Below are 18,477 nucleotides of genomic sequence, written 5' to 3'. Positions count from 1 at the left end.
TGATCCAGTCTTTCTGGAGAGCAATTTGGAACTATGCTCAAAGGGCTATACAACTTTGCCTTACTCGTTGATCCAGCAATACCGTTACAAGATCTATATCCTAAAGATGTCCAAAAAAAGGGGGAAAGGACCTTGTATAAAAATATTTATAGTGACTCTTTGTGGTGATAACAATTGAAAATCAAAGGGATGCCCAATGATGGAGGAATGACTGTGATATATCATCATAATGGAATATTATTTGCTATGAGAAATTGACAGAATTATTTCATAAAAACTTGAAAAGACTGAAAGGAACTGATACATAGTGAAGTGAACAATAATAGGAGGACAACTTACACAGTAGCAGTAATACTATTTGATGAAGAATTATGAATAACTTAGTTTTTACCAGCAGTATAGTGATCCAAGACAATCTCAAAGGACTAATGATGAAGCATGCTATCCACTTTCAGAGAAAGAACTGATATTGATTGAATATAGAATGTAAACACACTTATTTTTTAACTTTCTTTTTTTTTCTTCTACTCAAATCTTCTTGTACAAATGTCTTAATATGGAAATGTTTTACATAATTACACGTGTATAACCTATATCTGATTGCTTACCATCTCAGGGTAAAGAGAAAGGAAAGGATAGAATTGAAAATTCATAACTTTAAATAAAAATAATAAAATTAAATTAAAATTTTTTAATTTAAAAAATAATGGGGGGGAGGATAGGTATATACACATACATATATATATACATATATATATACATATATATATATGCTCTTTTAGTAATTTTTCAGATAGTCCAGTGATTCTTAAATTAGCTTTCCTTGGTTTATTTTCAGTCTTTTGATTGTATTTTTTAAATTACTTGTCTCATGGAGTCTTTAGCTTCTGCTTGGTCCATTCTATTTGAAGGGGTTATGTTTGCTTTTAATTTTTTTAATAGTATTTTATTTTTCAAATACATGCAAAAAGAGTTTCCAACATTCTCCTTTGCAGAACCTTGTGTTCCAAATTTTTCTCCCTTTCTCTCCCTCCCCCCAAGATAGCAAGCAGTCCAATATACATTAAATGTGTACAGTTTTTCTAAACATATCCATATTTATCATGTTGGACAAGAAAAAGCAGATCAGAAAAGGAAAAAAATAAGAAAAAGCAAACAACAATAGAAAGGTGAAAATTCACATTCAGTCTCCATAGTTCTTTCTCTCAATAGGGATGGCTCTTTCCATCTCAAGTCTATTGGAATTGCCTTGAATCACTCCTTTGTTGAAAAGAAACACATTTATCACAGTTGATCATCACATAATCTTGTTTTTTTTTTTTTTTGGTTCTATTTACTTCAGCATCAGTTCATGTAAGTCCAGGCTTTTCTGGAATCAGTAAACTCATCCTTTCCTTACAGTACAATAATATTCCATTACATTCTTATACCATAACTTATTTAGTCATTTCCCAACTGAGGGGCATCCACTGAATTTCTAGTTCCTTACTATTACAAAAAGAGCCGCTGGCTTTTATGTCTCTTTCACCATAATAGCTTTTTATGGTGGTATATCTTTGGGTTTCTTCCTCCTCCTCCTCTTCTTCTTCCTTCTTCCTACTCCTCCTTCTTCTTCCTCCTCCTCCTCCTCCTCTTCCTCCTCCTCCTCCTTCTTCTTCTTCCTCCTCCTCCTCTTTCTCCTCCTCCTCCTCCTCCTTCTCCTTCTCCTTCTCCTTCTCCTTCTCCTTCTCCTTCTCCTTCTCCTTCTCCTTCTCCTTCTCCTTCTCCTTCTCCTTCTCCTTCTCCTTCTCCTTCTCCTTCTCCTTCTCTTTCTCCTTCTCCTTCTCCTCCTCCTTCTCCTCCTTCTCCTTCTCCTTCTCCGTCTCCGTCTTCTCTTCCTGACTATATTTAACATTACAAGTGGGTTCTGCACGCTTCTAGAAGAAATACCTAGACTGGTCCTACTGCTGCTTCTTGAGTATGAGTATTGTATTATTCTGTCATCTCAGGGATAGTTTAAATTGGTGACCCAATAAGCAGCTATTCAGTGCTCCCATAGTGGTCTGATCCAGGGAAAAGTCCCTGCCCCGGGACTGAGCAACAGGCCTGTGGACATGTCCACTTTATTGTTTTAATAGACTTCTGTTCCATTCAGCCACTATTCAAAACTCTGCTGGTTCAGAGAAAGAATTGCCAGCTTTCCTTTGGTTTAGTATTCCTGCTCTGGTTGTTCCTCTGATGAGGTTAGAACCTAGAATTGAGATGCCTGTGTCACACAGATGCTGCTTGCTCATGAATATATAACTTGATCAGCATACAGTCAAAAGGCCAGCAAAGGCTCTTCACCCTAAAATGCAGTAGGTCTTCTCAGTCTACCCCCAATCTGTTACTAGGAACTGGATGCAGGTCAATAGTACTGTCAGCTGGTAGATGTTTTATACCCTACATAAGGTTAGACCCCTCTGTACCAGATTTGAGACTTCTTACCCTGATCCTCTCCCTGTGCTAGAATGTTCAAGTTTAGCTCCTGTTACCACTGCCCACAGACTTCTTTGCCTCCCTATTTTGTGGTGGGATGGAAAAACTCCCTGTGATTCTTACTATAACTTAGTTTTCATGATCAAATTCAACTTGGTTTGTTTTCTAGATCTCTTAGAAGGAATTTTTTGAGGGAGAGCTTTCTATAGTTCTTCTTGCTATTCTGTCATCTTGCATATTCCTCCCCCTAACTTCACTTTAACTGTCTGTCTGAAATCTCTGCCAAGACATAACTCCACAACTTCCCTCAGGTTTTGCTCTTATCTTTTATCATTGAAGAATATTAGGGTAAGGAAAGTATATATATGAGACAGAAGTCACGAAGGAAGGAACAGTTGATGAGGAAGGGGGGGGGGGTTGAGTTAGGAAGAGAAAGGAAGAGGAAAGCTGACAAATGATTGCATTCTCTCCACTCTCCTTCAATAAAGGACTGGAAACAATGTCATAGTTTTGGGAAGAAAAGGCTAGAAGTAATTATTGCATAGAATGTGATATTAAAATTAGAGCAGAATAAAAGAATGACTGTACAGCTGTGAAAGCTTCATTGAAATAAAATAAGGTACCTTGGTCCCCACTGGCTATTTCTCAAAGCTTTTTCCAGCAAGTTTCTTTTGTACAGGTGAGTATTAGCAGAGAATGTAAATGGTGGGAATAAGCTACAGTTAGGTTTACTGTGTGTTTTAGAATGACTCAGTGGTCATATTTTGGTCCTAGATAGTACTGCACCTTCATTTTATAATCCATAAGTGATGGGGTTTTTTGTTTTTTATAAAATAAACCTAAAGATATGGTTAAAAGAGAATAACAAAGATATTATTTATCACATGGAGGTGCTCTTTTTTTCCCTAGTGAATGAACTCTTCATATAATATTGTTTTAGAGTCTATAACTAAATGTCAACAAAAAAATGGAAATAAGTTTGATGTTAACTTTATGTAAGATAATATAAAAACTGAAAGCACAAACTTGATTTGACTTAATGTTATTCCCAATCCTTTAGAAATGAGCTGCACAATTGAAAAAGCTCTTGCAGATGCTAAAGCACTTGTTGAACGATTAAGAGACCATGACAATGCAGCAGAATCTCTGATTGAACAAACTACAGCTCTCAACAAACGAGTAGAAGCAATGAAACAGGTTTGTACATCTTTTTATATTACTTCACTATAAAAGACATTTTAGGTTTGTTTTGAGATGTAGAAATGGGCAAACTATTGCTAGAGAGTCATATCCAGGACCTGTGAGCTAAGAATCATTTTAGTTTAGAAATGTTAAGTCTTTCTTAGCAATCCTAGAACTTAAAAGTAGTTTGACATTGTCAATTAAGATCTTAATTTTAAACATTGGCATATATAACTCGTAGCATTTAATTAATGTTTATGTTCAATTTTAATATATTTGGGTACAAATAGTCTTTTTTTTTCTACCAAATGAAGTTGATAGGGTCATAAAACTAAAGCTGGTAAGTGACTTTCAAAGCTACCTAATTCAAACCCTTCATTTGTAGAAGAGAAAACTGAAATGTAGGAAGATTCAGTGACTTCCCTTCTGTGAGTTTACATTGGCAGTCAGTTTCAGATGCAATATGTGAACTAGAATCCTCAGCTTTCAGAGGTCTTTATATCAGATCTCCTGTGTTGCCTCTTATTATAACCTATATGCTTTTATAATTTGACAAGATAATATATTTTTGTTCCTGCTGACATTCCTTTATGAAAGTACGAGAAATTGATACTGCTTATGATGAAGAGTGATTAGGTAATTCTTTTTAATAATAGTTTTACACAATAATGCATTTTTGTAGTCAATAAAAATTCAGTTAGAAGAAGTACTGTTACAATTTTTCATTGTTGGCAGACCTCTCTAGGATATGGATTCTTTAGAAACCTGGGCTCTAAAGCAGGATGCACTTAAAATGTTGCAAATACACATGCACATTTTCTCATATTTTAAATAGGATGTTTGCAACTAGTAGTGTGCCAGAGGGATAGTATTTCCAGTGCTAGAAATTATTTTAATACATACTTCAGTGTTCTACTATGTTTCCTAATAGTTATTCTTTTGTCCTGGGAAAAGTTATTCACCTTTTCACTATTCCCTTCTTATAAAAGATTCATTTTAAAATTATAAAGAGTATATTTTCCCTTGGCAAAATAGTAGTTAGTTCCCAGGCCAATTCATAAAAATAAATCTATAGTACCTATAATCAATATTATATTACTATATAGAATCTAAACAACTGGTATAAATGGGAACAAGCCTTTGGAGTTCCAGCTCAAATACGAAAGACACATCATCCCCATGTTAATGCACAATCTTTCTCTTTCTATGTGCTTGGTAGGGCAAAAAGAGAAGGAATCCCAATAAGACCTTAGGATATGGTTGATAGTATGATAATTTAGATTGGTGGGAGATTCTTAGCCTATCCAGTTCTTCAGCTCTGAAACTCCAAAATATAGTGCAGTACTTTCTTATCTCTCTTTTTCAGAGGTCCCTGGATATCATTTAATGCATTTTGAGTATTTATAATTTTAATTAAATTCAATTCATAGAATTCTAAAATTTTAGAACTTTTTTCCTTTTTTTAAATTTTATTTTTATTTTCAGTTCTAGTTTTCCTTCCTTTCTCTGCCCCTCCCCACCCATAGAGAAGGCAAGAAGTTGTTATTGTTGTTCAGCTATATCTGATTTTTCATGATTCCCTTTTGAGGTTTTCTTGGCAAAGATACTAGATAATTTGCCATTTCCTTTTCCAGATCATTTTTACAGATGAAGAAACTGAGGGAAATAGGGTAAAGTGAATTGCCCAGGGTTACACAATTAGTAAGTATGTGAGGCTAGATGTGAACACAGATTTTCCTGACTTTAGGCCCATCTAGCTAACCCTGCAATATCCATCATACATTTGAAGTCATTCAAAACATATTTCCACATATTAGCCATGTTCTGGATGGAGTGAAAGTAGAATTAAAACAAGAATTTTAAGAGAAAAAATGTTTCAGTTTGCACTCTTGAGTCCATTTTGTGTTTGTAAGTAGATAATATTTTTCATCATGAGTCCTCTGGATTTGTCACGGATCTTTGCATTGATCAGAGCTACAGTCCTGACTGTTTCTGTGCAAATTTTTCTTCTGATTGTATTCAACATTCTCTACTATTTCATGTAAGTCTTCCCAAGTTTTTCTGAAAAAAAATTTTTTTTAATACAACATAGTAATATTCTGTCACATCCATATACCATAATTTATTAGAGCCATTCACCAGTTAGTTGATGCACATCCCCTCAGTTTCTGATGTTTCTTTGCTACAACAAAGAGTAACTTTAGTGTTTTTGCACTTACAGGTCCTTTTTTTTTTTTCTTTGATTTCCTTGTACTATAGACATAATAAGCAGTATTGCTGGTTCAAAAAATATACATGGCTTAAATCTCTTTAGATATAGTTCCAAATTGTACTCCAGAAGGGTAGGATCAGTTCATAACTCTACCAACTGTGTATTAGTGTACCCCATCTCTCTTCCAGCATTTGTCATTTTCCTTTTTTTGTTGTCTTAGCATCTGATGGACGTAACATAGTATCTTAAGAGTTCTTCTGATTTTCATTTCTTTGATTATTAGTGACTTAGAGCATTTTCATATAATTTGATAGCTTTGATTTTTTTTTTTTTAAAACAACCTGTTTATATCCCAGTCATTTTGGGAATTGCTCTTATTTATTATAAATTTGATTCAGTTTCTTGGTTGTAGAATTTTAAAAGGAGGAAATCCTCATTTTACAAAATCTCTCAGCATTGAGATTTTCAGATTTTAATATCATGTAAGGTCAAATTATGTACTATTAAAATATAATTTTGCAGCTTGGTTCCACTAACAGCAAATTCCCAAATCAGAGTTCCAGGAGCAGTCCTTAGAGAATTGAGTTCAATAGGCTTGGAAATTTTTTCCTTTGTCCCCAGTAATCAAATGAAATCACATCACCCCAATAATAGACTGATATCATTGTCAAAAAAAAGTACTGCAAATTAACACAAGTAATGAACTATAATTCCCAGCAAACTTTGAAGATAAGTCAAAAGTTTTCCTTTGAAGGCTTTGGAAACTTTTCAGGAATGCCACTCTAATTTCTTAATGTAAGTCAAAAATAAAATATAGTTTACTTCAGAAATTTAGTAGAGAATACATAAAGAGGGTCATGTAGTATAATAGCTTCTAACAAACTGGAATTAGTGCAACAGACTAACATTTATAGTTTGTTGCTGTAATTTTGTGAAATGGTTAATACATTTCTCTACCTATTTAACTTAGCAATAATAATTGTATAAAAAAAGAACCAAGAATATTTTGTCTTATTTGCATGGATTATAGGAATATTGCACAGAGGGTTTGTGCTATAGTGTATACAAGGGTAGCATTTAACCTCTTAAAAAAAACCTAGGTTCTATCTAGTCTTGCCTTAAGCATATGCTAGTCTTATAATCACGGGCAAGGAAATTAATCTCTCAGTGCACAAGGCAGCTTTTTATAAGGTGTAGATGAGTTGCTAAATTATATATATGTAGAAAGAAGGGAAATTTCACCATGAGTTCGTGAATGTCAGTAAAATCATAGCACATGACCTTCTCATTCACTGTTCTCACTCTTCCAAAAAAGGCCATTCAAAGAGTAAGATGCTTATTGATTTGTAAAAAATAGTAATGGACAGAAAAAAAATTAGGTTCTAACTTTTTTTAAAAATGAATATTTCTTTTGTGAAATGATTTTTCTTCAACTTTTACAATTAGTATCAAGAAGAAATTCAAGAGCTTAATGAAGTTGCAAGACACCGACCACGATCTACATTAGTTATGGGAATTCAGCAAGAAAACAGACAAATCAGAGAATTGCAGCAAGAAAATAAAGGTAAATTCAGAGTGAATCCTCCATAGTTCTCTCTCTGGATGGGGATGGCTCTTTCCATCTCAGATCTATTAGAATTACCTCGAATCACCTCATTATTGAAAAGAGCCACATCCATTAGAGTTGATATCCTATCCTATAATCTTCTTATTCCTTTATACAATATTCTTTTGGTTCTACTTCAATCACTATTAGTTCATGTGAGTCTTTCCAGGTTTTTCTGAAATTAGCCTGCTCATCATTTTTTATAAAACAAAAATATTCCATTACATTCATATACCATAACTTATTCAGCCATTTCCTAACTGAGGGGCATCCATTCAATTTCTGACTACACTACAAAAAGAACCACTGGATTTTGTGTCTTGAGTATCTTCCACCATAATAGTTTTTTATAGTGGGATTCCTTTGGGTTTTTCTTTTAAGTTTGCTTATTCTTCCAGCCTATTTTCTGACTGAATTTAACATTAGAAGTGGGTTCTACATGCTTCTAGAAAAAATATCTAGACTGGTCCTGCTGCTGCATCTTTGAATATGAGTATTGTATTATTCCATGATCTTAGCGATAGTTTAAGCTGGTGACCCAAGTGAAGACTGGATTATTTTCTCAATTTAAATTAAATCAGTAAATTTTGGTAATGATTGAATATAAAGAAATTTTGATACAGCTAATTGAACTTGCTTTGTAATTATTTACTTTTTAAAAAAATAATTTCGTACTTTAAATGTCATAATATTTTTGTCACTCTTAAAGTTTATATCAGAATTTTTTGTCCACTTGTTAGCATTTATTTCCCCCATATAGTTATATAGTAGAATATATTTTTTCTGGTTCTGCTTTGTTTTGCATTATTTTAAAGTATCATAGAATTTTAGAATTAGAATGGAATTCAGTGGCAATGTAGTCCAATCCATGCCTGAATAAGTCTCATCTACTGCATACTTTCTCTCTTCTTATTCATTTTTTTTTCTTTACTTTTTCTCCTTCTCCTTGAGAAGGCAAGAATTAAAATACCCACTTTGTATAAATGAAGCCATACAAAATATATGTTGACATTATTCATGTAATAAAAGGGGAAAAAAAAGACAAAGAAAAGAAAAAAGTATGCTTCCATCTATGTTCTTTGAGTCCATAATTTCTCTATCTGGAGTTTATAGCATTTTTTTTTTTCATTAAGAATTGTTTGAAATTGTAGTGGATCATGGATTATTTTTACAATCTTGCTGTTTCTGTATAATTTTTTCTTCTAATTCTGGTCAGTTCACTTTGCATCAATTCATAAAGGTCTCAGGCTTTTTTGAAATCATCCCCTTCATCATTTTTTATAACACAAAAGTGGTCCATCACATTCATACACCATAATTTGCCCAATCATTGTCATTCACTTTTCAGTCCCTTCCATTTTAGCTTCTGACTCCTATCATTTAGCTGAAACTGTTCTCTCCAAAGTATTATAATTATAACATAAATATGTGATATATAATAAACATAACAGCTTATAATTGACAAATCTAATGGCCTTTTCTCAGTCCTTATCCTCCTTGAAAAGTCCTATATCCCCTATAGGATTTGACACTCTTCACACCTCTTAGATAGTCTTTTCTCTCTGGATTTTTATGAAACGGTCACTCGTGGTTCTCTTCCAAATTGTTTGGCAACTCCTCATTCTATTTTGCTGTGTTATCATCCTTATGTGAAGGTATTACAAGATATATTCTCTTCTCTCTCTACGTTCTCTTAATGTCCTTATAAATTCCCATGGGTTCAATTAGCCTCTCTATGCAAATAATTCCTAAATTTACTATCCAGTCCTGGTTCTCTTGAGCTCCATTTCCACATCACCTAGACATTTTGAATTGAAGGCACTGTAGGCATTTCAAACTCAACATATCCCAAATAGAGTTCCAAATTTCTCTATTTCTATTAAGGGTACCACTATTCTTCAAGGCACTCAGCTTCACATCCTCAGAGCCATCCTTTACTCCTAATTCTCCTTTACCACACATATCTATTCACTCATTTTCCCCCACAATATCTAATTTAGACCTTCATCAGATCTTCCCTCTATTAAAAATTGGTCTCTTTGCCTCAAGTTTCTCCCTCTCTAAGGTATCTTCCACAATCATGCCAAAGGGATTTTGCTGAAGCACATTTCTGAATGTATCACTCTTGTACTCCAACATAGCTCAATCAATAGTAATTGGAGGGGGATTTAGAGTGTGGTGTCATATGCAAAAAAGATTGCAGGTAAAAGGGTCCAAAATGGTACACTCAGTGATAAGCACAGAAGATACAAATAGCACAAGCTTAATAGTCCCTGATCTCAAAGAACACACACTTTAACTAGTTAAGAGTAAGTAGTATCATAAGACATTTCAGCTCCAGGGCAGATTGAAAAGCCTGGCAATACTAAGGATCAGCTGCTGACTAGAGAGTGCTAGATGTTGTCAGGGCAGATGGTAAGTCTTGGAGGTCTTTATGAGGAGGTAGCAAGGTGAATGGTAAGATATGGTGGTGGAATAGAGGAAGGCACTTCTTTTAATTCCAAGATGTTTGAGCTAGCAACAGCTCAATGGGGTCTAGGAATCTCAAGCAGAAAAAGAAGGAGAGGAAGGGAAGTGATCTTCAGTATCAGATTATCCTGGAAGGATTCTAGACTGGTCTAAGAGAAATGGCAAGGAGCTAAGACAAAAAGATAAAGACCTGAGAGAATATAGAACTACCACCAGGTAAATGACAGAATTGCCCAAAAAAGGGAGTTGAAGCCTAAGTAATTAAAAGAACAAATAAATGTTCTTTTCCCTTAAAAACAAGCAGAGGACTTACAGGGCAGCATAATGTATACATTGTCAGATTCAATTACTGTATTGGATGTTTTTGCTTATCACAAGATATGATTCAATCCAAGAAAAAATTTGAAGTTAACTCTGATATAAAGAAATTTGAATTTTTGTCATAAGCATGGAATTTTGCCAGCAAGTTCATTAATGATCTTGGAGAATGTTTTTTTTTTTAATAAAGTAATGGAGACACATACAAAATTGTAAGGGTTTGAGAATCATAATTTTTTTCCTCCTAATTCTACTTTCGCCTGCAGGTTTATTTTCAAAACATATTAGGCTTCATGCCCATTCCGTTTTCTGCACATTAGCAGAGGCAACAAAGAATTAAACCTTCTTCCTGATAACCTTTTTCTTTTCTTCTCTGCCTGCACTTCAGAGCCTATTAGTAGTCAGCATCACTGGCAGACCTTTATCTCTCTCTCCCAAAAAATAGTACAAATAATGCTGGGTTCTTTGCTTTGGATTTATAAAGTTTCTACTGTATGCAAGGTACTGTGCTAGGTCCTGAGGGAGATAACAAAGATATGAAATCCTGCCTTTAGGTTATAGTTCAGTGAAGTATACATTCTAAGGAGAAGATAATGCACATGAACAAACTGACACAATGTATGGTAAGTGCAAAAAAGTCACAGATAAAGTGTCCTATGTGGTTCAAAGAAGAAAAAGATCTCATAGAGGAAGATATACAGATGGTATTTGAGCTATGCTTTAAAAGATAAAAAGAGTATTGTATCTGAGAACCATGCATTCTAGGTATAGAAAATGTTATAAGTAAAGACATGGAAACAAGACAAGTACAAGGTGGTAATTTTATAGAATCAGAAGAATCTGAATTTAAAGAAATCATTAGAGGTAATTGGTCTAATTCTTAATTCATGATTTTAATGGATTGCTTCCATATATTAATATTTTGAAATGCTTCTCTTCCTTCTAGACTCATTTTTATTGCCTTCCCTTTTATGTATCCTTCATATATACACACACATACACACATACATACCTTTAGTGAGAAATATGGACCTGCATAGGTGCATGCATAGGTTATACAACAAGGGAAATATTTGTGACCAAGGCACGTGTCAAGAGGGGCAAGTCATACCTCTGAAATTGTAGTGTTGTTGGTATCTTCTAGTGATGATATTAAACTGCTCTTTGCTGACAGTCAAATTTCTGCTACCCATCTTTAAAGTTCCTTAATACCATCCATTAAAGATACAGTGTTTAGTAAGCTTCTTTCTTGTAGGGAAAGGATACTGCTCAGTCAGCCAGTTATTTCAGTCATCTTCACCTTCTTTTTATAGAGTAAAATAATCAATTGATGAGTAAATTCTTTTTTTTTTTTTTAATTTGTATTTTCCTCAAATTTTAACAAAAGACATCTTGATTTTAGAAAATGATTTGGGATGGGTTTTTTTTTTTTTTTTTTGGTATCAAAAGAATTACTTTGTCTTTTTATTTTAAAATTTGAATAAAATGTATTTTGATTTTTTGATAGAATTACGCACATCTCTTGAAGAACACCAGTCTGCTTTAGAACTCATAATGAGCAAATACCGAGAGCAGATGTTTAGATTGCTAATGGCCAGCAAAAAAGATGACCCAGGTATTATTATGAAGTTAAAGGAGCAACATTCCAAGGTAATTTTTTTCTTTTTGTTCATATCGAAAAAAACAAAACACCACTCATGAATAACAGTAGCCTCATTTAATCATACTGTCTTTTCAACTGTGATTTCTTCCATTTCTGTTTTTTATTTGCAGATTTGCAAAGTGTATCTCTCTCATGTTTGATTTTTTTTTATCTTAAATTCTAATGTTTGGTTTTATCTGTTGGATGACATTTTAAAACAGAGTCTTGTTAGGAAAATACAGATAAGTTTTTATTCAAAATTTTATTTTTCTAAGATGTGAATATTTAAAGAATATTTTGATCTTCTGACAATATATTTCAAAATGATTTTCAGAAAATAGAAATAATGAAAATTCTAGGGGAAAAAAGAAAACCATAAACAGCAGAATGGTGACTTGTTTAGATGCATTTTTATACCCTTGAGACAATGCATTACTTAACCTTCACCTTGAGAGGACTTATTACATATTCTAGAGAAACTTAATTTAGCAATTGAAAATTCAGGACAAGAATAAAAGTGCTTTTGGTCCAGAATTCCTTTAACAATAGCCTTCATCTAAATCACCAAAAAGAAAATAGGTTTGTCAATTTATCTCATCTTTTGTAAAGGCAAAAAAGCAGCAAAGGTAGAAATCATGTGCATTTAGCCATTCATCTCTTTAAACATCCACAGTTCTGTTTGGCCAGGAAAAGGTTGTGAAAGTAGAATGCCTAATATTAACCTACATTCTTAGGAGACTGTCTCAAAGAATAATCATAATTAATATTATTCTCTCAGCTAAACAAATGAACAGCAAGATAAGCAAAAGGAAAGATCTAGAATTGAACAAACTATTAAAAATTTAGAAGTAAAAGACTTAGTGTTTTCTGAATGCAACCACTAAAGAATATACATATTTCTTGGCACCTATAAAAATAGATCACATAGTGGGACACAAATTGCAAATCAATATATAAGTTTAGTAATATTAATATTAAATGTCCATTGTTGACCATAATGAAATAACAATAGTAATGAGTTCATCAAACACAAGCAAAAAATATATAACCTATAAAGATTAAGAAAATTTAAAGAGATGGGTAAAAAACTGAATATATAATTTTAAAGGTTAGAAAACTAACAAATAAACACCCTTAAAATAAACACATAAAAGAAAACCTTAAAAATTTGAAAGCAAAGAGATATGGAGTTGATAAAAAAAACAATTTAAAAACCATAGCTATTCAATGGAAATATAACTATTGGGGGAAAATAAAATAGATAAACCCTTAACAAAATTTAAAAGAAGAAAGGTAAATCAGATTAACAAAAATGAACAAGCAAAATTATAACACAAAAGAAATAAAAGCAGTTACCATAACTTACTGTATATCCCAATTTCTTAAACTGTGGGTTGTAATCCTATATAGAGTCTTAGAACTGAATGTGGAGATTGCAAAATTGTGATTTATTACCAGTAAATGTTTGATTTATATACCCATTTTATATACCCGTATACTTGGGATCACATTTAAAAAGAAAAAAAGTAATCGTAAATGGAAAAAGTTTAAGAAGCCTTGCTATATACAGTTAGATGTCAATAAAACTAGAGGATTAACTATGGAAATATAAAATAATAACAGCAGTAAGGAGTGACTGTAAATAATATAATTATAAAAAAGGAAACTGAACTAGCAGTTACATTAAGAAACCCCTGATTTAGATGGATGTACATAGTTAATTAGACCAAAATGAATAGGTATGCTATTAGAATGTGCTGTTATCAAGAATTAAGATAACACATTTTACCACACTCCCTTTTGTTTTATTTTGGTGTTTTGTTTTGTTTTTGAGAAAATTATAGTCCTAATACTTTAAACTTGTTAATTTCCATTAGATTGTGAGTTCTTAAAAGGTGAAGACTTGTCTTCATAGCTTTCTTTGTTTCCCCAGCACGTAGTAAGTGTGTGTTGGATGACTAAAATAGGAAAGCATAAAGCAAGGAAAAAAACTATAGACCAATGTCACTAATGGGTATTTATTTTTAAATATAAATTAAATCCTGACCAAAGAATTATTGCCATTTATCTGACAAATCATTCACTGTGATGAAAATGAATTTTTAACATAAAACTGTTGATGGTTCAATATTAAGAAAATTAACAATCATTTTTTAAAATCCCAAACCGCATAATTATTTTAATACTTGCAAAAAAAGCCTTTGAAAAAAAGAACATGCTATTGGGGCAGGAGGGACCTACAGGCACAAAAGCAAGGATGCCTGCTATTATTTGATATACTTCTGAAAATGCTTATAATAACGCTGACAAGAAAAAACCTAAATATAGACATAAAAATAAACAAAAAGAGACCAGATTGTTTTTGTCCTGTTGATAGAGAATAAGATCATTTGCTGAGAAAATCCTAAGAAGTTATCAAAGAAACTAATTGAAACAATAACATCTGTAAAGCCACAGGCTACAAAATAAACTGGCAATCAATAGCAATTCTGTATATGAATAACAAAAGCCAGGGGGAAATATTAGAGAAAAGTGTCTCATTCACAATAACTTCCAAATGTATAAAATAATCTGATAGTCTAGCAAAATACATTCAATACATATGTTACAATTACAAAACAATATTTCAAGAAATAAAGAATAACTTAAGTAATTGCAGGATTATTCAGTGATCTTGATTGCTTCTGCCAATATAATCAAAATGGACGTAAAACTAAAAAATCATAGATTTAGTATTGTACCAGTTAGAATACCAAAGGGTCGCTTTACAAGCACAAATTAAAGAGAGAGGAACAAAAGATTTAAATAGCAAGGAAAATAATACAGAAGGGAAGGAATGAACTCCAAATTATAAAACAACCATCAAAACTATCTGGAACTGCTTATAAAAATTTTAAAAGTTGAACAAATGGAATAGGCTAGACAAGGAAGAATAAGTAATAATGAAACTTAATAGACCTGAAGAAATTATTTAGGAAAGAGGTCCCTAAATAACAAGAATTTCTGGAAAAACTGAACAGCAATCTGGCAGAAATTAAGTTTAGAACAGTATTTTACACCATAATCCATAAGTTCAGAAGGGATACCTGATCTAAATAAAGTTTATACTATAAAAAAATAAAAACTAACATAAGTATATGTAGTGGCTAGCTTATTGAAAAGACAAACTGAGGCAATAACAAAAAATAAAAAAGGTAATTTGGATTATGTGTAAAGATTTTACATGAACAAAATTAATTCAGCCTAATTGTAAAGGAGACATTTGATTGGGTGGAGAACTCTTTTCATCAAATCTTTTTAAGAATTTGATAGATATAGAGATATCTAACAATTATATAAGACCAAAAGCCAAATGGCTTCATAGAGTTGCAAACTAATAAGCATATGAAAGAATCCATCAAATCATAAATAGTAAGACAAGTGCAAATCAAAAAAATCTCTGAAATTTCATCTCATGAACAAATTGCCATGGATAACAATAGATGGAAATAGTAAGTTTACAGAGATGGTAGAAAGGCTTGAATATTGATTCATTGTTGATAATGCTGTAAATTGATCAAGGCATTTTAGAAAACAAGATAAAATCATGCAAAAAAAAGTGAATAGAATGTCCATTTTCTTTGAATCAGAGATTCCACTGATAAGTATATACTGCAAAAAAGCTGCAAAAACAGATCTTGCATTCACTGAAATATTTATAGCAAGACTTTTTGTGTTAGCAATGACCTGTAAACAGCCCGTCATTTAGAGAATGACTGAATAAATTGTGATACATGTTTATAATAAAATAATACTGTAATGTAAAAAACAATAAAAACATTCTATATAGAAAAGTATGGAAACATATACAAGTAAAGTAAAATTAAGTAAGCATAAATCAGGAAAGCTGTACACTGAGAACATATCAGTTGGAAAATAAATTATATGAAATTATAAGGTCAAGCTTAGCCCAAAGAAGAGATGAGATACATCATCCCCACTTTTCTTCAGAAAAAAGAAATAGTGGCCTTAGACTTTGGTTAGTTTTGCTGGACATTTTTTTTCTTCCCCCATTTGTATTCTTTCTTTTTTTTTTTTTTTTTGAGGGATTGTGTTTGAAGGCACAGGGACACAATAGGAAATGTAAGTAACAAAAATAAAAGGTATCAATAAAATTTTTTTGAAAAAAAAAGAAATCCTTCCTATATGCAATTAACTGTAAATTGGCATTTCTTGTTTTTCCACAGGACAGAGCCATAGTTATTCATTTGAAATAATAATGATGAAATTGATCCTAACTGGGTTTCTATATAAACTATGCAGCTTAAAAGTTGCTTTTTACACTCTTCATAGTATTTGAAGCATAAGTAGTGATAATTGGACTGTCTTAACTATCTGAATTACAAAATTATAGCATTTAAGGCATTAATTTAAAATGTATTATTTCAAAATAACCTTGTGCATTTAGGGTAAGAATTGCTCATTACCAAATTGTTGGCCATAAGTTAGTTTTTTTTTTTTTGTTTTTTTTTTAACACCTTAAGATAGTTTCTTATGGAAAAATTCTGAAGTCCTCTTTTGTCACTGGAGGGAGCATTCAAAATTATTACATCTTAGGGTTTGTGTGCATATGTGTGCTATGAAGCCGAGGATTGAAAGAATGCAAAACCTCAAAACCAAGGGGTGTCTAGTTTTAATAGCTTTAAAACTATATATAGTTCTTGAGATAATTTAGTAACTACCTAAATAGCTACTTTAGATTTTTAAAAATCATTTTGTAATAACTAATCAGGAACCCTTATTTAATAAAGTAGAACAATAAATTGAATAAATTTACAAATTCTGGAATTATATGATGCAAAATTTTATCTAAATGCAATCCTTGGAAATACAAGTGGCATTCTCACTGGACATAAAAATCCAACTATTTCAGAATAAGGTAATGTTAAAAGCATACAATGTTTATATTAGAAAAGGTTAATGGTGAACTGATATGAAATTATTGATAAGGAAAATGTAATTCCTATGAAGTCCCAAAATACCTTACATTTTAGAGGTGACATACCTTTTGATATATTTCTAACCCAGGACAATAAAATTCTATTTGTCTAGGGGGAAAAAACCTATGCTGGCAAAAACCCTTTCCTAGAATCAATGATGCTGGACTTTCTAGTTCTATCCCATAGTAGACATAAGAGAAAATTTTAGATCAAACCATTTACCCTCATCTCTTTTTGAACAATTAGGTATTATTTTTTAGTACTCTTAAACCCTTCTTTCACTTGTCTAAAGTTAATTAAATAATTAATGACTTTCCTTTCTTGTTATTAATTCTTACTAATACATATTGATGTTTTGCGATTTTTATATTTATCCGAAAGGAACAATTTTTAAAAAATCATAATGACAGCATTTTGGAACAAGCAATCCCACCCTTGGGGCTATACTCTGCTGTAAATACATTATAGCCACAATTAAGTTTTTGAACACATTTTAATATAAGTGCAAAGTTGGGAAGGGCTGATTTTAGCCCAAATAATGACTAATTTTTAATCCTTTTTTAAACTGATATCTTTTTGGAACTCTTTTTAAAAATATTTTTCAAGTAATAAAACAATTGGCTAACACGCATGAACTAACTCATTCAATTTTTAAAGTACGGATCATATCCGTATTAACATTATAATGACTCTGTACTACAGATTGACATGGTACACCGTCACAGCCCCGAAGGAATCTTCCTTGGTGCACCTCGACGAATCCTTGAAGCAACTCAACATGGACTGGAAAGAAGGCACTTGGAAGCAAATCTGAATGTACACTAATAAAACAATTGACTTTGGGGAAGTGGTTGGAGGGGGGTGCCAATGTTTGATATTTTAACTTTTAACATTGGACTTTAAAATAATAAGATATCCAAATTACTAAAATAATAATAATAATAAAATTCTTGTGTCTGCCAAACAAAAAGCATGAAAGTGCAAAGTTTAGCCCTCTACTATCATTCATTCTCATGATGTAATGTGTACTGTGTATTGCAGAACACATGACATTTTTTTAGGATTATATAGCATTAGCTAGAACGAGGCTTCCATTTTGTTTTGGTATTTTTTCTTTTGTTGGCTGTTACATAAAATTTAGTATTTTCTTGTTTTTTGCTTTTTAAAAATTATGTATTAGAACCTTTTTTTTTTTTTTTTTTTTTTTTTTTTTTACTTCTGGGACATCAAAGGAATCATTTTCTTGACAATAATTTAAATTGGTTTAACAAATAGTTTTTTGAATCAAATGATGTGCATTGAGGGATAATTAACAAGAAGTTAAAATTATTTCAGGATTCTTAGGTTGCTTCTACATTTCATAAGGTTTAGTTAAAATGTTTCTTCTATTGAGTCTTAACTCTGTTGCTTCAAACTCAGATGTGTCATACATTTTAAATGAAATAGAAATCCTCTATCATAGGATGGTCATATAAGGGATTGAGAAATAAATACGTTGTATTGAAGGAACAGTTATAATTCTTCATCTTATTTTTAAAATCAGAATTAAAAACAGTCATTGCCTTTCATGCCTATCTGTGGCATTTTTTCTTAAAGATTTAAATAACTAGAG

General features: G+C 32.0%; 1 protein-coding gene across 4 annotated transcripts in view; it reads left to right on the top strand.

The window, feature by feature from the left end:
• The window catches only part of FGFR1OP2 (FGFR1 oncogene partner 2), a 32,636-nt gene that overhangs the window by 8,158 nt on the left and 6,001 nt on the right, over positions 1-18,477 (top strand). For 2 of the 4 annotated variants that reach the window (XM_074268781.1, XM_074268782.1), the window contains exons 2-5: positions 3,518-3,654; positions 7,298-7,415; positions 11,752-11,894; positions 17,568-17,681. In XM_074268781.1, the coding sequence (XP_074124882.1) occupies positions 3,520-3,654; positions 7,298-7,415; positions 11,752-11,894; positions 17,568-17,681 (510 nt within the window). In that variant the 5' untranslated portion in view covers positions 3,518-3,519. The remainder of the gene's footprint in view (positions 1-3,517; positions 3,655-7,297; positions 7,416-11,751; positions 11,895-17,567; positions 17,682-18,477) is intronic. The other 2 variants (XM_074268783.1, XM_074268784.1) reach the window with 1 other exon arrangement.

Source organism: Sminthopsis crassicaudata, chromosome 5, assembly GCF_048593235.1.
Source record: "Sminthopsis crassicaudata isolate SCR6 chromosome 5, ASM4859323v1, whole genome shotgun sequence".
Lineage (NCBI taxonomy): Eukaryota > Metazoa > Chordata > Mammalia > Dasyuromorphia > Dasyuridae > Sminthopsis > Sminthopsis crassicaudata.
Note: the sequence above shows the minus strand (reverse complement) of the source record. Positions and strands in the feature narration are given on the sequence as shown.